This window comes from Aquila chrysaetos, chromosome 4, assembly GCF_900496995.4.
Source record: "Aquila chrysaetos chrysaetos chromosome 4, bAquChr1.4, whole genome shotgun sequence".
Lineage (NCBI taxonomy): Eukaryota > Metazoa > Chordata > Aves > Accipitriformes > Accipitridae > Aquila > Aquila chrysaetos.
This window is the reverse complement of record NC_044007.1, coordinates 51,512,561-51,533,673: the sequence shown is the minus strand read 5'-3', so window position 1 is coordinate 51,533,673 and position 21,113 is coordinate 51,512,561. Positions and strand designations below refer to the sequence as shown.

The window sequence follows — 21,113 nt, the reverse complement described above, 5'->3', positions numbered from 1 at the left end:
TTCTTAAGTGAATTTCAAGTCATCTTCCATGGCTAGATCTTTCCATTTGCCACACTGCTTAAATGTCTCCTAAGTAAAATGACTGACACCAGTATTTTGTCACTTGAAGAAGTCAAGACTATCACATAAAAAAGGACAGGTACAGTTTTACTTCAAAGCAGTTGTGAACAATCATTTTGGCATGCATAAGCAGTAACAGTTTTTGCAAGACACATAAACACCACAAGCACTGCAGTCCTGAAAACAGAAAAACATTATTTCCCCAGGATCTAGATTTCCCCTTGTTTTTTAAAGCCTTGTTTTGCAATGCACTTAACTCAGAACAAGTGTGGCAGCTACCCTCAGTGTGGATGAAGAATCACCCACGGGCTGCAGAAAAAGTCCTGGCTTATTACAATTTAACTGTGTTACATTACACTGTTAGCACTGGGGGGATAATCTGAATGGCCAGAAAGCTGATTCTGTCTGCATTAAATTACTTGCAAGCTTTTGCTAAGCTGGTTGTTGCTAGGAATGCTGAAGTTTAGCACCTTATTTCTTTCCCTCCCTCTCCCCTCCCTACCTAATCTGGAGGCACTGTGTATACACACGCACAGATTACACATGCATGTGTATATAACCTTTTGGTGGGGGGCTACCTATCTGTAAAGTAAGGTGCACTTACAAGGCCATACTACTGGCAAGTATCCCCCAGTGATGAGCACAACCCTGTCAAACCATCATGGCACAGAAGCTTGTCCTTCTTCCTTCTCTCCCACGCCCGCTTCTGGCAATCCTGCAGCCTGTTGCCGAACACCGCTTTCTGTTTGGGCCCAATTACTCAATCTTATGCCTCAACAGCATGCACTGCACAGTACCAGACCTCTAGCATTTTAACAACTTCTTATATTTTTGCCAAGCCATGTTTATGGCACAAGTCAGCTTGCTAGATGCTGCTTCTGTGGTTAATATCCTCCACAGCTTCCTTTCACCTCCTCACTGGCCACAAAAGCCAGTTTTTCCTTTATATGACTCACTGCAGCAAACACACTCAAGTAAATCATGCCTGTGCAAGGCAGCCCATTTTAACTCAGCTCTTTCCTTCTAGCATACCGTAAGGTTTCAGAACAGAAATTAAAGCACATTCAGACCAAATATGACTTGATCTCTTTAAAAAGCAAAAGCATAAAGGCCACCAGTATTGCAGTGTCATGTTACAAAGCAGGGCAGCTAACAGGCAAGTGTTGCTTGGCTCAAAAGATCTGAGATGTGTATCAGAAGAAATGCCTTGTACCATGTTCACAGTGGTAAACTGAACAGTTGAACACTTCAGTGGTTATCCTGCTGTCCTGGTTAGGTGAACTGAAGTCAACAGAAGATAAAAGTCATTCACCCCTGGTACTGTACATGGTTCAGTACTGCATCACCTCCACACAGGATGAGTCAGCTATTCCGAAGTAACTGGTCTGTGCATTTGCACGTGTGTCTAGTTCTCCTCCTAGTTCACAGGTAATAGCAGCTCATTCCAGAGCCCAAAGCCAAGCATTTGCTGAGAGGCAGGGCTGTAAGCACAGTTACCTTATCTCTCAGATCAAGGAATTCTACCATCCAATACCTCACTAGCATGTCTTCAACACTTGTACAGGTGAGGACAATATGCCCCTCCTCCAGTGACCACCTGCTTCAATAGGAAGGGGAAAGGCAATGGGAAGAACTAAGTTTGAGAGACATAGGAGACCCAAAGCAATCCGATAATCTAGCCAGGTAAGTGACGGGGGAAGGAGGAGACCAATTTTCATCAAAAGCAACAGATCACTGCTGTATTTCAGAACAGAACTAGTCTTTTCCTCAAGGCTTAAGCCAACTGGTCAGTCTCTAAAACATCCAGTGTTCAACATGAATCACTTCTTCAGAAACACCAAGACCCCACTTCTAAAGTGGATTCAAAAATAATTTAAAAAGCATCACTAGGCACTTTGGAGAATTGTCTTATAAGGGAAGAACTCTACTAGACAATGTAAGAAGCCAGCTTTTCTGCGGCAAGGAAACTGCAGTAGTTCACATCAGAGTTTATATTACACTGCAGATTAAGACCTACAGTTGACCTTCTGGGAACAGGGAGGAGAGTTTCCCTTCACAGTATGCATTTTTTTCCCCCCAAAGCACAACTCTTCCTACACACTTTACATTCATCCTTTGGAGGCAGTCACACTTGACATTCCTACTAAAGAGATCAGACACTAGGAATTTTCTACCAAAGCTTTAGAAACATCCTGGAAAACAGAGTTCATAAAGGATATCCCAGTCAAGTGCTGAGCAGATCTACAGTACCTGCACAATAGCAACTGAAGAACCTTCTGAATGGTGTCTGTGCTAATTATACACCCCAAAACCCACTGCTCTGAGTTGCCCTCTGGGAATTCCCCAATTTCCAATACCAACCTCAGGTGCTTTGAGCTATACCTTAAGCTACTTCAGGCACCTGGAAGAACACAATATAACTATCCCTTGCTTTGAAACACTTGGCGAGAGCTAGAACAACTCTGAATTCAGGAAAGGAAGATGGAGGTGCAAGGCTGTCCAGCACTTAACGCATTTACTTGGAAGCATTACAAAGTTGTTATTTTCCACCAGTCTCAGGGCAAACAAACCCAAACACTTCAGGAAAGCAGGCACAGGAAAAAGACAAAGGCAGACATGTCCAAACCTGGGACTCTGGGATGATGGGTGACTTCATTTGAAAAAAAAGAAAAAAGTGATTTATAGTTACAAACAGACATTTTAAAGATATTTAATCCACAGTGTCTGGGTGTATTAACAGCTAGTTAATAGGGAAGAGATGAAGCTTGCTTACTTTTAGAGAGTTTAGTCCTACTATTTTTTTTTCTGTGAAGAGACTGCCAATTTATTACTATACTTTTAAATAGACCTTGTCTGGTCAAACTAGTTTCATTTGGTCATGTTTTCACGGTTTCTGCTTAGCTTGTGTATAAGAGCTCCCAACTGACCCCTCTCATCTTACAGTAAAAAAAAAAACCCACCAAAACAAAACAAAATATCCTGGCAGATCCCTTGTAAGCTAACCTTTCCCTTAGCTCTTCTAACTTTTGTAGTTGTTAACCCTCTCAGAAAGGAAGAAATGACTTGGATATCTAGGTGAAAAAGTAATTTCTCCAACTTTGAGAATAACTATGCAGTGGGAATACAGTATTGCCAGCACACAGAAACTGATCTGAGAAGTCATGGGCAATAAGCTACCAAGTTCACTGGAGGAAGCATTTCCTCCTCTCTTTGGCCAAGCGTGCAAATGTGAGGCAATTACAAATTAATCAGCAACAACAGTCCTTACAAGCAGCTATCAGTGGCAACATCATCTTTGTGTCACAACCAAGAGGTGCTCAGAAAAGACAACACAGTTTGTATTTGAATATGGGTTTGCAAGCAGTGAGAGGGAAGGAACTGAGACCAAGCCTGACACTTGTCTCTGGAAGCACTACAGCCTGCAGGGACGAAGTCTGCAAATACAACAGTGGCATTACCAAACCTGATGATGTCAGCTCTTCATGCTGACACAACACTGCACATTACCAGCGTGGACTGGCAGTTAACCTCAATGTTCAAAACCTTTTATATAACTACACAAACACACACAGAGGCAAGCACACTAACCTCGTCTTCCAGTCTTCCTCTGACTTTGAACGATTTTTGCGGGCGGTCCTTTGTTTTTCTTCTAGCCTCTTCTTTTCTTCACTAGCTAGATCTTGAAGGAATAAAAATACACAAATAAAAATACAGATGATGTTAAAGTGTAATATAAGACAGGGACATTAGTCTAGCTGACCCAGAAAATAAGGGAAGTAGTAAAAGTTGTCCATTTAAAAAGCATTCTACATAACACAGAAGAGCTTCTGGTTTAGTCTAACAGCAAAGCCAGGCCACCTGTGGCGCAAGATCAGCCAATGGAACTCCAGTCTTTAAGACTACTAAATACATGTTTATCCATGGCCTGAGGACCCTGAAAACATGTTTACATGACAGCAAATGTGAGCTAGGGGAGATGGCATACCTCAAATTTATTTCAGTAGGGAAACTGATTAAGATATGCTGGATTTATTTCAGAAGTCTGGCCACCTACTTCTTGTTAAGGTTTGGGCTAAGTTGTTACTAGTGCTTAGTTCCTGATCAATAGGAGATTGGAATATTCATTTCCAAACCACAAAGCATTGTCTCTCTGCAGCATCCCTTCATTTTTTGTTAATGCACTAAGGTAGCACGGGTCATAGTCCTAAACAAGCAGAACAGTTGCTTCTGTTTGGCAGAAAGGATGGTCAGAACATCTGAAGAGTAAGTCAGAGCAAGAAGCAGATTAGGTGAAAGGTGATCTCTTTCATACTTGAATCCTCAAAAACCATTTTACAAACATCTTAGAAGGAAGCAGTTGAGAGAATAGTTTTTGGAAGACTATCAGCCATTCCTAGTTACCCTACCAGCTACTAACACACTGCATATTACCAGTCTATCTGCTAGACAAACTTTATGCTGTTAGTATAGTTAAGGAATGTGGTCTGTTGCCAACACCATAGTTATTTGCACTTCAAGTTTAGACAGACAAATTACTGGGAACACTATGAATCAAGTATGTCTATCCTGATGGCCACAGAAGAATTGTACAGGCAGGAGAGACTAGTTGTGGGAATTCACTGATCTTCTAAAAGCCTCCAAGAAGTGGCATCCGAGAAAAAAAACCAAAACAAAGCAAAACCACACAACTGCACTGCATTATGCCCATGTCACTGTTTTTAATACCTAGATCTCAGACTGTTTATCAGACATAGTCACAGTCATTGCATTGTTACATAGGTGAAGCTGAATCAGTGGTGTCATGATTTACCCCAATCATTTAGCAATCCAGAGAAAGCAAGAGCTCCCATGCTTTTAGTCTACAAACCTGGCCATCTTGCTTTAATACACAAAATTCCAAAGAAAAAGGAGCAAAAGAGGGCCAGGGAAGGCTGTTCTACACCATATTTAAGTATTTAACACCAAGTCACATGTCAGAAGACTAAAAGACACTTTTCACTCTATGGCATCTACAGTAACAATCTCTATGAGGTTTCTAAACAGCACACTATTTCTACTCACCGAAAGTCTCATAATGTATTTCTAGTTCACTATTTTAGGACAACAGAAGTGTTCAATTCCCAGTGAAAAACAATTTTGCATCAAGTATACTTTTTGGCATTGCAGTTTCACTTAAATAGTTTTGACTGCATTTCTCAGAATTGGCACATCAAAATATTCATTTTGCATCTGGCTGATGGAAACAGAAAACTGGAAAGTTCACAAATACTTCCTTGCTAAGAGATTGTCCTCTTAGACAAGTTTCCAATTATAGGGCTTGACTATGGAGCACAGCAGAGGGCCTAAAGCTAAAGAAAAAGCATAGCATAATGAAGTTTAAGATTCTTGCTTATATAGAAGAAGATAAGCAAGTTGGTCATGTGGTGGGTTTCTGGCCAGGAACTAAGCACCCACAAGCCACTTGTTCGCTCCCATCCACCCCAGCGGATTAGGGGAGAGAATCAAAGAGCAAAAGCAAAAAAACCTCATGGGTCGAGGTAAAGACAGTTTAATACATGAAGGGAAAGAAAAAAGGAGGAAAAAGTGATGCAAAGGCAATCACTTACTAGCTTCCACCAGCAGATTTGTATCCAGCCAGTCTCCAAGCAACAGCTACTTTCCCCTGACACACACAATTTATTGCTGAGCATGATGTTATATGGTACGGAATATCTCTTTTGTCAGTTTGGGTCAGCTGTCCTGGCTGTGTCCTCTCCCAGCCTCTTGCCCACCACAAAAACAAAGAAGGCCTTACCACTGTGCAAATGTTGTTCAGCAACAGCTAAAACATTGATGTGTTATCAACACTGCTTTGGGCACCAATCTAAAACACAGCATCATATATGGGCTGCTATGAAGAAAATTAACTCCATCCCAACCAGAACCAGTACAGGTGGGTGACATACCTTTCACTAGAAGCATACCACAACATACAGAAGGCTGCATTAAAGAGTTACTGTCTTGAAGCATGGAGGAATGTATCTTTATGGGTAGCTACTTACTCTAACAGTTCATCTAACAACTTGAATGTGGAATTTCCTTTTTTTTACAGTCCTTCAGTTTTAACAAAAAAATAAAACCCATCTTTGCCAAGAGCTGAAGTTACCTATTTCTCCATTTTCCATGGCTCTGATATCTGGTCGTAGCCGGCAGTCAGTTTTGGGAATTACACTCTCCATTTCTTTGTCCAACTCATTCAAAGCCATAGCAAAGCTAGTAAAATTATACATCTGAAATTCAGAGACAAAGATAAAAAGGTGACTTTATGATGTCTCTAGCTGCTAGTCTTCATACACAAGAAAGCTGCTGTCTAAAAACAAACATCCAAGTGCTTTTTTATTATTTAATCACTCAAGATAGGAATACTCAAGATACCAGCAAAACCGTACTGTCAGGCAGAGTGTAGGTGATCCTTGGTGTTTCTGTTTAAGCAGGCCAGCATCCAATTACTCAGTGCACTACTTCTCTCCTCTTCTCTTTCCAGTCCTATTGATATTTTCCCTATCTCTGTAGAGAGATTTCCCCCTTGATTAACCCACTGAGGGCACCTTTTCTTGGTCCAATTCTTTGTCTTTCCAGTTGCACACATACTCTTGTATTCCACCCACTGGCTCTCCACGTCCACAGTCCTTCACATACCAACACATGCTACACAGGCTTTGCAAGCATCTCCTAGAAGTGTCTGCCCTCTAATAAAGCCCTTCAGAAGAGATTTCTCACAAGGTAGGTGCCTCAGTGGTGGAAGCAGGGTGGAGAGAAGAGGTGGGGAAAGCCCCCATACCGCTAGCTACATGAAGCATCCCATTTTCCACAGAAATTCCACTAACTCTAGAGTCATGCCTGTGGCAGTTATCCCTCCAACCTCACACAGAGTTACAATTGTAGTGGAAAAGTTTGTTGCAATGAACAGGCAAATCTAGACTTGTTAATGAAAAAGACAACAAATGGATTTGCTCTGTGCTGAACATACAGAACAACAGGATAGCACACACTTTCAATAAGCAGAAGCATAGCTGACCTGTGCTGAATTTGGAGGTCTTGGAGTTATCTTCCATAGCAAAATACTTCCAGGAATAACATACACACTCTCAGAATCTGGCAAAGGCATCTCATCTGGTTCCTCAGTATTGCCCATCTAAAGGCAGCATACAAAGCAAAGAGAAGGAGTTCTTTGGAGTCATAAACCATTTACACCCATTCATTCCAACACTGGAACTTACACAAAATTATTTCCCTGACCAAAAGTAAATAATTTCACCAACAAAGAAACTTTTCTAGATGCTTGTCAAGAAAGGTAACAGCATTGACATAGCATACACACTCCCAATTCCCTTCCAATGGAAGACTACTAACCGTTTCTTGCATCAACATCTTCATAGATATAATCTGGATGTTCAAGTGTTAAGAAATGTCAGTATTTCCACCACAGAGATGTCCCGTTTCCTCAAACACAAGCCTGATATTTAACTCCATTACTGCTTCATTAAAGTTGAAGAATAGAAGTCACATTCCTTATCCTTCCACATCAAAGAAATGCCAGCACATAATGCAAATGGCTGTCTTCAGTCTGTGCACAACAGAAAGCCCTTCGCTACTGCTCTTTGCTCAGAGGAACCTTCCTTTCCATTGACCACTACACCACTGAAATGGAAAACTGCAAAAGTTAAATGAATATCCTAGATTAGCCACTTCTTCTGGGAAGGGTATCCCATGAAGGCTGACATATATGGCCTGAGGCAGCTGCAGCCACAGCACTGTGAAATGGTTTTCCCAGAAAGGGAAAAACTCCATCCAGGGTTACCAGGGCAGTAAAGAATAACTGGTGGTCACAGTGTATATGTGACCTGAAATAGTTCTAAACCACCACCCTTTTTATGCATAGCTTTAAAGCAGCTGGGGTCCAACGCTGCTGACATTAATTCCGCCACATAAGCGTATGTTACAATACTGAACTAAAGCCAGCTAGATGATGAATATGGCTCTCCCAAGAAAACTTGGTGTCACTATCACAGCTAAAAACAGCAACACGTTTCAGAGACCACTGGAGCGTAAAGCTGAACTTAAAGGCAACTAATGCTTTAAATACTTTGGCTACATGCCAACAGCTTTAATCCTCCTGCTAATAAGATTTGCTCTCTGATGACTGCGTCAGATAATAGAGACTGGTGTTTCAGTGCAAAAAAATCCAGTACCCAAACTGCACTCATTTGTCCTCTGAGATGATTCATGTGTTATGCCTCCAAGAAAATTAGAAAGAACAGGATTCTGTTTCACTGTGGAGCACTTGGGTACAGTGCTTTTAATAATGAACAGGTTGCAAAGTGACCAGAACAACATGCAGACCAGGTTCAGTCCTTCAGCTATTAGGAAGATAACCAGGGCTTTCAGTTGACTACATCTGAACTGTGCTGGCAACCTGTCATTCTGTCCTTTAAAAGTACACTGATAAATCTTGAGAAATTGGGAATTTGAAGCAGAGCAGATCAGAAAGATATCCTCATATCAAAACAAAGACACTTCAATACCAGACTGTCAAGCTCCAAACCAACTTTTATAGAAAGGCTACAATACACACTGCAATTTGTGCCTTGTTGAATACATTATCTTAAAAATGGTATAAGAATTACAAAGAACTAGATAAAAAGTGGATCTTCATGTGCTCTTGCCACAATGATCCGTATTTTATGCTCAGCGGTACTCAGCCTCTCAGTATATTGCTAGGAGGGTAGTAACAGACTTTGGCAAAGCAACACCTCTGGTGTCTGGAAACGAGGCACATATGAGGGCAGTTGCTGTTGCCTTACATTATGTTCTTCCATGTATTTGCACTGAAAGTTCTGCATGAAATGCTTCACCTTGATTAAAAAAGGCTCTAGTTTATTCAGAGCAGGATCATCCTGGTCTAACCCCAGGACTACTAAAACTCTTCTGATGATGGTAAAATATCACCTTTGCATACATGAAGGCTTGTCTAGCTCCCTGCAAAACTGTTTTTCCTTAAGTTTTATCCCTATAAAAATCAAAGGGATTCGGGTGAAAATCTGGGGCAATCTGCAAAACAATTTGCATCCAAACAGGTCCCCTAAAGGGAAACAGAAGCGATTCTTCATTAGTAGCAACGCAGCATGAACAAATAGCTGGAAAACAACTAAATAAATCTGAAAATTCTAATTAGGAGAAGTTTGAAAGACCATGTACTTTCATGCCTGAATGAATCCTTTACTACCATGAAGGGACAAAACACACCCAGACATTACAGATGAGACTTGGCTCACCTAGATGCTCAAAACCCATAAACAATATCAATTCCTCAAACACAAGGGGGCAGTGGGAACACATACTCAACAAAGACTATCTGATTCATAGTGTGCATTACAAAGCTTTCAGTTTTCTACACAGAAAGAGTTCTGTTAAATGAGTAGAAAAAGCATGCTTTTCCAGAGTCAGAGCAACATTACAGCTTGAGCTTTGTGCAATAGGATCCTTTATTTTGAAAAGAAAAGCAAGGATCCTCTCATCTTAAGCACCGTTGGAAAATGCAAAGTGGTAGCTGAACAAAGACACAGGGTACGTTTTTCTTTGCTCCTTCTCCCTAGAGCTCACAGGGTCAGACTCAAAGAGAAGCAGTAATCCCCAGCACTTTAGCACTCTCCTGATGACAAGCACTGGAACAATCTCAGATACAGCAACAATGTGAACTTGCACAGGAACAACTGCTTTCAGAGTTCTCTCTCTCTTTTTCTTAAGTATAAAAACTACCAACACTCAAACCAACAGAAAATCTGGCTTCAGTCACCAAAGGGGAACAATCCCTGTTTTAAGCTACTATCTGAGTAGTTGTTCTTCATCAAGTTGTACGTTGTGACCATCACCATTCACCTTAAAAAAAAAAAAAAGCATATTGCTGACCAGAAATCTGGAAGAATTAAAAATGAGGGTTTTTTCCAGAACAAAAGTAAAAATGCAGTTGTGGAGATAAAAAGCACAAGCATTTCTATGGTTGTGAAAACGTAATAGAAAGCAGTACAAAAATTCCTTGTAAAAACTGGAAAATATGATCTTCTATCAAGATAAGAAACAGTCTCCCCTGCTTCTAGGAGTCCAAATCTTTCTATTAGAATATAAATGTTATCATATATGATCAGAACCATGGTCCAACTAATGGATATGCTATTTCCTCTGTGACTTGGGAGGAAGAGGCAGTTAATGAACCAGCCAGTATTTAGATCACTCCAAGTTTTGGGAAGTCTGAATGCAAATACTTGAGAGAGAAAGCATTTTATCCCTTAATGCTGGTATTCATCCAATCTGTTTTGTATCCTCCTAGGAAAGGGAGACTAAGTGAAAAGAAATCTTAACACTTTTAAATGCTACTAAAATATTTAGCTGTCTTACCATGCTTTATGAGATACCACCTCTTTACATGATTAATACCTGTTTACTGCTTTTCTTCTCTTCTGCACTTTTCTTGTCATTTTTTTTGTAAGCTTCAAATGTAGCTGGGTCAACACTGTACAAACATTCAGTCCACTTCCCATACAGCGCACAGAGTTTCTTTTTGCTGTCAAAAAAAAAGACTAAGCTTACAAAGGACCTTTAAGAGATTTGTTTCATCATTTCAGACAAAAATATTTGAAAGAAGAACTTTTGAGAGCAACTCTTAAAACTCCGTTATTGGCACTGCACAATTCATAACCTTGCTGTTGCAGGTTCACACTCTTGACAGACTATGTTAAAGGCATTCAGTTCTACAGCTCCCATCAGAAACAGCAGGCAGACATTTGTCTCCTATTAGGAATGAAGCTGTTACCTTTTATCCTGAATGTAGCCTTCAACTTTGTGCAACTCCTTCCCAAAGAGGCCACAGGGCTTGAAGCTCAGTACACATTTTTCACCAGTTCTAAAGGCAGAAAAAGAGGGCACTAATTACTTCCAAATGCTTTTCCTCTTCAAACTTGCATAAAGTGAAAGCACTCGCACTCTTAACTTACTTATGGTTAGTTATTTCCACGTTTCCATACTGCTCAATCCAAAGTTTGCCCACAATAATGTTATGCACACAGCACGTAGGATTTGTCCATGTGTAGGCTTCACTGTGTCTAAGGGAGGGGAATAAAAATTAAAATACTCTATCTTTGTACCAGATGTCACTCCCGCAACAAGCCATCATCTATAAATCACACCAAGTCTTGAAATGGACATGGCAATAAGTCAGGAAACCCAAGAAATTTATTAATCTATTGCTACTGATTTTATCAATTCCTTAAAACAGCAACTTCAGTGCAGTCACTGTTAGCACTGAATGACATGAGGAAAGCCAACAGGACTCAAGTGTGCTAGTCTTAGTAGGACTGATGTCCAGGCATCTGCAGAACATAGAGACACAAGCCCCAACTACTGCTACTATTAGTATGCAGTATATTAGGAGAAATGATGGCAGTTCCTTTCATCTTCTCATCCCTTCCTCCCTGCAAAGCAATCTGCCATCAAACATTAGGATGTGGGTATTAGACATGTCCATTCCTAAGCCATGAGACTCTAATGCACACTAATCATCATGGATGTGGCCACTGTGCCTATGCAATTACTACTTATCAACTTACTCAAGAAGCTCCAAAGTCATTGTGCCTTTTGGTTCTGCTTCCACACTCTTGCCCCAGAATTTGAGTTTAGGATAAATTGATCCATGAAACACAAAATCATTATTTAAACCTTCAGCATAGAAAGCACTGATTGGTGGATGATGGCTAACTTGCTCTGAGAGAAGTCTAAATCCAAGATCATCTCTGCAAAATAAAGATAACCAAAAGCATGTATCTACATATCAAGTGTAGTGAAGTTGCAGTTCTTTTCCCCAGGGTGAAGCAGATGATTGGACCCATGCATAGTTGCTGTACTCAGTGCAAGAGTTAGTTAAAACCCTAGGATAATACAAAAAGACACATCAACTAATCGTAGAACATCCCCATTCTAAATAACTGAGGACATAATGTAAAAAGGTAAAAAAAGGTAACAAGAAGTACCAAATCTGATCATCCAATATATTTACTTTTGGTAGTGACCTCTTTCTTAAACTTTTGCATAAACATAGGCCAAACCTCACCTGAGAGGAAAATTTGCCCTAAGTGCAGCTGCACACTAACAGACTAACATTGCCTATTTGTATTCTGGACACTCATATAATGAATATTACAATTCTAACACCTCCTTTATGTACCATGCATCTTTTTATTCAGAAGGCTTCAGAAAAAAAAAGTCATTTTTGTAAATAAAACTTGCTTTTAAGCCTGGCAAGTTTCATTTGCCTTCTCCGAGTTGAAAAGTTAAGTAGTTTCCCTTCACTGGAAGGGAAACACCAATATGCATTGCAAGCACCTCCAGCAGCTACTAGGAGAATGGGTGGAATCTTACAAGCTGAAGAGCAGTCTGCAAGCCACCTGACAAGTCTAACGAAACATCAGTTACACAGAATACCACTCTCCACTCTTCAGTGCATCTTCTGTTCATTACCTGATCAATTCATATGTCTCTCCAAGCAACGGGTTGAACGGCTTCCCTGTACGTTCCCACTGTGAGGCTACAGCAGACACAGCAAATGCAGCAACACACTATTCAAAAGAGTAAGAGTACACAGTTAATCTCCTGGATTTTAGTCTTTATCAAGTATCAACAGCAGTCATGGTATTACATAATGATTCTTCTGAAAATGCTTAGCAAAGTTCTGTTTGCAAGGCAGGGGAATAAACATTTTTCACCAAAAGGCTAAAAAAGCAAACCTCAGGAAAAGCAAAACATTTTCATAGATAAGCAAAACTGGTTAATGAACAAGAGAATCCGACATGCAGCAAATCACAGCAGTTCCTCCTACAATGAGACTATCTATGAAGAAAAAAATCCCAACACATTCATCAAGAACTAGCACAAATTACCACACCCGAAGTACCTGCATTCGCTCAGTTGTGCTGGAAAGTGAGCTGGCTTTGTGGATGAGGTATGTATGCTCCATGTACTCTGTAAGTCGCTGCAGAAAGCTCAGTGGCTCATTGAATATAACCGGCATTGTGATCTTTGACAACTCCTGATGCACAAATGAAATTTGTGTTAAAAACCAAATGATTAGATAGACTGACCTGCAGTAACCCAAGTGTAATTGGCTTATTACAAAAATAAATGATGCTCTTAGTGCTAATGCAATGTGCTTGACCTGGCTCCACTAATGCTAAAAGGAAAAAAACCCTGTACATCCCTTATGAGCTTGATAAGCCTATCTATGTTGACGTTAAGGCTACTTGTAAAACAAAAAGAAAACCAAACACCAAACAAACAAACTTCCTATCAACAAATGCATTAAGAAGGTGAGATGAAACAATGGAATGAAGTATTAAGGACCCTTTGAAAGACTAAGTTATTTATTACTCTTAAAATAGATATAGGCCATCTAATTACTTAAACATATTATCTTTTTTGGAGGCAGGTGGGCAGGTGGGGGGAGGAGGATGAGAAAGGACAGGGAAACATGGCGGCACAGGAATAAAAACAGGGATTCTGTATTCTGAAGAAAAAAGGAATTTTTGTAACAGGAATAAAAATTTAAAAGAAGTCCTACAGTTTTGATGCTGTTTATTCTCTTTCCCATTTTTAAAAAGCATGCCCTGCCCTCTGAATGCATAACATAGCAATGTTTTAAACTGCCTCCAGTAGCAAATTAAAAGCATATAGTATGACCACTAGCAATGTGCGCAGTAAACAGCACTGTTCTTAACCATAATAGCAGCATCTGGCACTAATAGCTTTGGCAGACACTTCAGTACAATCCACTCCAAGTTCCACCCCTCCCCCAACCGCAACTTTCCTGCAGCAATTTCTACAAAGCAGAATTAAGACGTTTATGGATTTTTTTTTTCCTGTACACACCTTATGCAAGACAGGCTTTCAGTCTGTTCTTTGTATTTTAAGGTTATAACACTTTTCCGCTAAAGCAACTGTGAGAAGCCTCAGGTGCTTCACAGCTACTTGGGAGACTTGGAAGTGCTGATACAGGCATTCCCCGATCTCATTGCTTGATGCTGTTTCTAACTACAGCAAGGGGAGGAGGAGAAAACAACAGCACCTAAACACACACACATTCCTTTCTGTAGGCTACTGTTACAGGCTGACAGAAGTTTATCAGCAGTAAGTACTTTCAGCCTATTGCAGGATCTAACAGAGATAACTCTTCTCAATTCACCCTTAGCTGGAAGCAGATTAGGTGCCACCCAGCTAACCTCTGATATGGTCACGATCTGGCCAGTATCACCATGGGAAAGGGGGAAAGACGGAGATACTAAGGGGAAGGGAGAAGAGCAAAATTAAAAGTAGTTGGTTTTTTGGTTTTGTTTTTTCACGAAGTAAAAAATTTTTGCTACCACAAAGTACTTTAAGGGTTAAAATCAAGAAAAAATGCTTTTACTGAAGGAATATTGCTCTGACCAAGCCCTACCTTCTTGAGTTGTGAAAGCAAATAAAGCTCAAGCAGCAAATTTAAAAAGAAAAAAAAAAAATCCCTCTCCCCAACAAATTTTCATTTGGGCCTTAAATGAAACAATCACTTCACATCTTTTATCATAGCTTTCTGATTACCTACCATTCCAATGCATTTTCTTAAGATACTCCAGATACTGAAGTCATTTCTGGAAAACATCGGAGATGGCAAGCTTGTTCTGTGGAAAGGAACAGGGAAGAAAGCAGAAGTAAGAAAAGTTTTCCATTACTAACCATGACTAAGAATACTAAATACTCTTTTTTGAAAGTAATAGTTTTCCAATTTTTAAATTAAAAACCAAGGGGGAACGACAGTGCTGCTTTGAAGCACTTAAACTGTTTTACCTGCACAGAAACCTGAACTTCTCCAGAACCACAACCATTCCCTTCATTTTGCGTAAGAGCAGTGGAAGAGGATTTCTACGTCAGTTATCAGACCAGTGTTTTCATGGTGGCACCGTTAAGATATTTAGTTGTGTCTTTGTGAGAAAAAGTAAGTTCTTTCCAAGTAGGTACATATGTATGTTCACCATGTCTGAACAGATTTGAGGGTTAGACAGTGGGGGTTTTTTTTGCTAGTCACCTGTATACTGACAATGAAGGGCCATGACATTTATCGCCTATATTAAAATCAGCCCTCAAGAACAACAGAAAAAGCAGCATCATTAAAGAACAGAAAACACAGCAGCATGTTCTACACAGGGCTGACATATGCTGAGGTAAGTCTTAAAACATACTTTCAAGACCAACGCTTAGGCTGTGTAATACAGCCTGTATTTCTCAGCTTCACGAGAAATCAGGCACAGATTTTGTTCAGTTTTGTTACTGCTACTGACCAGCTCAACTATTAATCCTATTTACTTATAGAAAGGCATTAATATAGATCAAAGCCCTTTGTCCACAACAACACTAAAATTCATGTTTGGATCATTAAGCTATTACCAATGAGAAAAATTTTCAATAAAGAATTACCTACAGCTCACTCAAACTACAGGAACTATTTGAGTTTCAAAGTTTAGTTAACTGTCTAAATGATCATGTTGGCCTCCTAACCAAGAAGGTCTTATCTCTCCCTCAAAATAGCTAAAGCAATATCTTTTTTAGAGCGTGTGAACAGGCTGTAGCTGCCTCCTCCACCCCACTTTTTTGATAAACAGAAACATTGCCAAGGGGGGGGGGGGGAGAGAAAAAAAAAAAAGTATTCAGGCTAAGTTGTTAGTTTCAGTAGCCCTACTTGCTGTGTTACCTCCCATACTTACCCTGCTACTGAAACACCTTTACCAGGGCTGATGCTTCGGTTTTCAGAAAGAACAAAACCAAAAAATGCTCCTTAAAATACAAGCCCCACCCAATAAAAAACCTAGTCATATGCCTGAACTCAAGGTACCAAACTACGTTTTGTTAGCAAGTAGCTAATAGCCTAAGACTGACTTGTTTTACTCAGCTCCCATGCAGGGGATGAGTTGGTAGGGAGATTTATTTTAACTGACTAACATGGTATCACTCACTCCCTATTCTGATTTTCCACTGATAAAAAAATATTTAGTGAAACAGATCATCTTGAATAATATTAAGTATAAAATACTTCTGTGCATGCTTTGATACAAATGTCCAGGAGAGGACAGTGTCTACCAAGTATTCAAGTCTCATCTTCATTTGTAGTGCTTACTTATTTTTTCTGTGTATTCTTCAATGAAGGCAGTTAGCAGAGCAGGTGTTTGTATTTAAGTAAGCCCTTCTGCATGTAAAACACACATGCCTCTAGTTTGCTGAAGTATACACAGGGATTGCTTTCCTTACATATTAAAACTTACCTTTTCATTAAAGTTAACCTGTCCCTCCGTTCAATTTGTTTAATTACTTGAAAGTTGGCATTCAGTTTCAGCCATTCGTCCATATTTTTTACCTGTATCAGCCAAACTTGATATGGGAGTCAGTTCTTTTCTCCATGCAACACACATACTGAAGAAACAAAGCAGTTTTAAGCCACCAAGAAAGATCCCAGGGACAAGTAAGGACATGTGGAAAAATGACAGGCAGCCAAGACCTGTGGCCTACTAACCTTGACATACTCCCTGTGATTAAGGGAAAGGTTTGTGAATGCAAAAATTTCCTTCCAGATGTCAATTTTAGAAACAACTCAGGAAGTTAATTTTAGCTTTAAGTGACAAAAACATCTGCTGGAATTTCTGTGCAATAGAACAGATAAGATGTATTTAAGATCATTCACTTAAACAAAAACATTTGTCCAAAGCATTATCTATAGTAGATCAACTACTACAGCAATCTTGTGGGGAAGGAGACATATGATGTGAAAAAAAAGCATGTTCAGCTTGCTCTTCATGTAAACCTGACCAAATAACCTCCTGGCTTCCAAAAAGCTAATCACAAACATGTTTGCATTCTGACTGCATTGCTGACTACAAAAACTCAGCAATAAGAGGGAAACAGCAGCAACAAGTGGATGTTATATGTTGGCAGATATTACAGAACATTTTTGTGCAAGGGTTTCTGGGGGTTTTGTTTGTTTGTTTTGGCTTTTTTTGGTTTGTGTTTTATTGGGGGGGGGGGTGTTGGTTTTTTTGTTGTTGTTTTGTTTTTTTTTTAAAGTTTGGCTCAGGTTAAAAATTTCCCTCTTAAAAAGAAGTGATTTGAATGCTTACAGATTATTTAATGTACTATCTCTCAAATCCTCTCTCAAAAAGTTTTCAAAAATTAAGTCCACTCTCAAAACACTCTATGAACAATCAGTAGGATGAAAACTACATTTTAAAAAAAATCAGAGTAAGACTAAGTGGCACTGGCTTCACCTATCTTTACATGTACATCCCAACAGTTTAATTCCTTGGAACCAACAGATTTATTCCTACATCTCCAAAACCAAAACACACACACACACACACTTACCCATCAAAAACTGACCTCCATCACCCTGTACAAAACCTCACCACTCAAATAAGAGAGGCAGATTAGAGCTCAGGTTTTCTAGATGAAGGTAGGAAATAGTCTTATTTATATTGATTGCTAAACAGTGTTAGGTACTCCCATGTGCAACCCAAATGCAGCTGCAGATCCTCTATTCATCTGAGGAACTACAGGAAGGTATCAAGATTTTAAACAAAAGAAATTAAATCTGGTCTATTCTCTAAGTGACTTGTTTCCACGTGGTTAACACAAGTGGAAGTTAAAAAAGTTATAGCAAACCCAAAGGTGTAAGGATGGAATTAAGTGCTATCAAAACATTCTGATCCCCTCACTGCACACCATCAAGAAATTAAGGTTTCTGCTCTGAAAAGGACACAGGTGGCATCACAGGTGATGTGTATTTAACCACATGCCCTCTAACTAGCCCCAAAACCAAGACAGGCACAAACTGGAGCCAGCAGCTCCAGGTAGGTAACACAGTTCTGAAGTCACATCAAACAGATCCCGTACCAGGCCACACATGGCTGCCACCAAGAGCCTCAGAAACGAGGCTAGAAAACACCACACAACTCCCATCCCCTGAGAAGTTTCTCTTGGAGGTAAAATTTAAATTGGCTGAGCTCTGGGGAGAAACAATTTGCATCAATGTATTTGTGGACAAATCCCAATGTGTCACCAAGGCAACAGGTAAAAAAATCTTGACATTACAGCTCAAGCTAGAATGTGCTCTGTAGCCATTCAGTCACATAAAATATGACCATACTTTCTTATCCATATGCAAAAAGGATGTTTCCACTTTTCTTTAGCAATAAATTATTAGCCAGCCAACTTACGCACTCATTTTAGTCCAACATCCTATGCTCTCTTTATTACTAAAAGACACACAACTCAGAGAAACAACTTACGCAGAGGTACTTGTTTATTACTTTTCATTCCCCTTTATAAAACCAGCAGATCTTAAATGCTCCTCCAGTCACCTGCTCCCTACAGTTTTGACAGCATAGTGCAGTGTTATGGAAACTTCAAGTTATTTCTTCTTTATAGTAAATAGAAGATCAATTACTGTTAAAACTCTTCAAGACAATGCATGTCAACATACATCATCATTTTCGTGTTGAACATGAATTGCCTCCTTTCTCCTCATTGTTTCCAAGGCAATGAATGCAATTTGGATGTCCACCTTCACCTAGTGCTTCCCTCCTACCCCTGAACTTTCTGCTCTAATTAGGAAAGGCACTTAGCCAAGGCCATAAATAACACATTGCTAACAGCACAAGAGTGCAGAGTAACAAGCTTAGTCAGCTGCTTTATGTTACCTTCCCAAACCACGCCGTGACTCCACCCAAGCCCTCATTTGCCTTAGTCTTTACCTAGTATGGGAGGGATATACATGCAGAGGTTAAACCTTAAAACATCAGGTCTCTGACATTACCACATACTTCGACAGTCACTGCAATTTAACTATTTAAGATATCAAGTAATTAAAGCATGTCTTGCTTGCCTCTGGAAAACTAAATATTAATTTCCTGTTTTTACAGAAATCTGGTGTCCCCATCATCATTCCGCACAACCAAAACACTTCCAAAGTAGCCTTTTTGAAACACATTGAAGTCTGGCTTGATCTGTAGCACAAACATTATAATGCCCTTTCACTGAAACTCGAGAATAGTGGTGTCCATTACATCTCATTAACTCCAGACCTATTGTCCTCCTTTATCAGCAAGGAAACAAACAAAAATGGATCATTTGACAACACAAAATAAGCACATAAAACATGGATGAGACTTTTCAAATAAGACTCCCTTTGTTCACACTTGAGTTTCTGATGCCAGTCTAGCAATATTTTTCATTCATTCCCGATACCAACAGAAGGATCAAATGACTGGAAATTAAAGAGGCAATAGGAAGCATACATCATTAAAGATACATGAAGGAACTAAAATCCACGTAGATTTCAGTAAGCTCTATTAAAAAACAAGTGTGTCCATTTTTACATAGTACATTATATTTTATTTTTACTTATTCAGATTCGATCATCAAAAAACAAGATGCAAAGGAGCACAGTAGCCTTGGAAAAATATCATTTATAAAATCATACCACAACCAACTACTTGTCGATCATCCCTAACAAAGTTTTAAAAGTTTTCACAGTCACCTTTTAAGAGATTCCTGTGGTCCTTTACTCACTATTAATGCATATTATAACAACTTAACAATGGGCAACATCCTACCTGTGTTTTTTGATTCCATTAGACAGTGACTCCCCACTGCCACAAACCTTTTCTTCAGACACGCTTGAAGTTATTGTATCTTTTGAATCCATGCTGTCCTCTAATGAGTAGGCTGCTGTTGTTTCAAACCCACTTAATGATTTTTCAGATTCTGAATCTACAAAAAAGCAGATGCATGTTAATGAATCTACCACCTGTGCTAGACTTCAGTCACTAACAGATCTTCCCTCTTTGTACAAAACTGAAACCTAAGTAGGCTACTGTGTCCTGATGACAGCATCCATTTGGTAAGTAACTAGTACTGCCACAGACCACTGCAGGTCTGTATCTAGATATAAAGAGATCACATGATAAGCAGGAACACAGTACATTAAAAATCCTCTATCAAGCAGAGCCCAAATCTGACATTTTTATTAAACTGAAGCTACTATAACTTGCTTAGGACAAGTGCCAGTGTCACAGAGATGCCAGTATCTTACCTAACTAAATAACAGTTACCTTAACATTCAAGTATTGACTCCTCCTTCTATACGAGATTTCAGTTTGGTCTCAATTCTTAGATACTTGGTGCTGTTCAGGAACTTCCACTTCCCAACTTACTGGACAAGTATCAAAGAACAGAAGGAGGTATCATACGCAGTGGATTACATTAGCCACGTAAGTCTCAGCAAATCCTAAGTGATAAGCTCACCAATCAGTAAGATAAACTTTGTACTCTGGAAGGTAGGTTAATAGTACAATCCACATCACATCTAAAACTAAAACCAACATCAACGACACCACCTTATTTCCAACCAGTGTTTTGGTCAGGTAGTGCTTGACCAGCTCTGGAGAAGGGACAGTCTTGCCCCAAATCAGAAAGTAAAAATTTCCTGGCAACAGGCTGTATATTTGTTTCATGTTTTTCTTTCAAACCTGACAAATTGTTGAAGGATTATCCAATTGCAAGTTCCAGGAAGCAAGGAAACAGCTCAAGACAAGTAAAGATGCACCAGTTTCTACCCTGTTTGGGAAATCTTTTAGCAGAAACCAGGTACAACACTGAATGGTAAACAGTTTAATGCAAGCCTCACTGCTTCTGAAAAAAGTGAACCCAAACTGTAGTAGACACCATTCCTGCTATGTACTTCTTTTAGCATATGCTACTGCTCTTGGCTACAAATACCCAGAGAAATAATTGCAAGATTAGTCATTCTCTCACACACTGATTCTAATTCAAAACTAGTAATCAAAACCTGAAGTAGTAGTCCATCCAAAAAGAATATCACAGTCAGAGCTGTCCATTGCCAGGTACTGGCATAGTTTTTTAAGAGAAAACAAGAAAGCAGCTTCTCTAGA

General features: G+C 39.6%; 1 protein-coding gene and 1 long non-coding RNA gene across 5 annotated transcripts in view; both read right to left on the bottom strand.

Annotated features, from left to right (window-relative positions):
* Positions 1-21,113, bottom strand: part of OSBPL1A (oxysterol binding protein like 1A) — a 118,026-nt gene that overhangs the window by 40,383 nt on the left and 56,530 nt on the right. For 2 of the 4 annotated variants that reach the window (XM_041123148.1, XM_030012348.2), the window contains 12 exons: positions 19,776-19,932; positions 14,723-14,798; positions 13,043-13,177; positions 12,610-12,707; positions 11,703-11,885; positions 11,091-11,198; positions 10,910-10,999; positions 10,534-10,660; positions 7,118-7,234; positions 6,206-6,329; positions 3,649-3,739; positions 2,687-2,710 (listed from right to left, as the gene is read on the bottom strand). In XM_041123148.1, the coding sequence (XP_040979082.1) occupies positions 2,687-2,710; positions 3,649-3,739; positions 6,206-6,329; positions 7,118-7,234; positions 10,534-10,660; positions 10,910-10,999; positions 11,091-11,198; positions 11,703-11,885; positions 12,610-12,707; positions 13,043-13,177; positions 14,723-14,798; positions 19,776-19,932 (1,330 nt within the window). The remainder of the gene's footprint in view (positions 1-2,686; positions 2,711-3,648; positions 3,740-6,205; positions 6,330-7,117; positions 7,235-10,533; positions 10,661-10,909; positions 11,000-11,090; positions 11,199-11,702; positions 11,886-12,609; positions 12,708-13,042; positions 13,178-14,722; positions 14,799-19,775; positions 19,933-21,113) is intronic. The other 2 variants (XM_030012343.2, XM_030012349.2) reach the window with 1 other exon arrangement.
* LOC121233255 lies at positions 15,724-19,768 on the bottom strand. Its single transcript, XR_005932236.1, has 2 exons — positions 16,682-19,768; positions 15,724-16,581 (listed from the first exon to the last, which is right to left on the bottom strand). It is a non-coding gene; the product is annotated as an uncharacterized LOC121233255 (long non-coding RNA).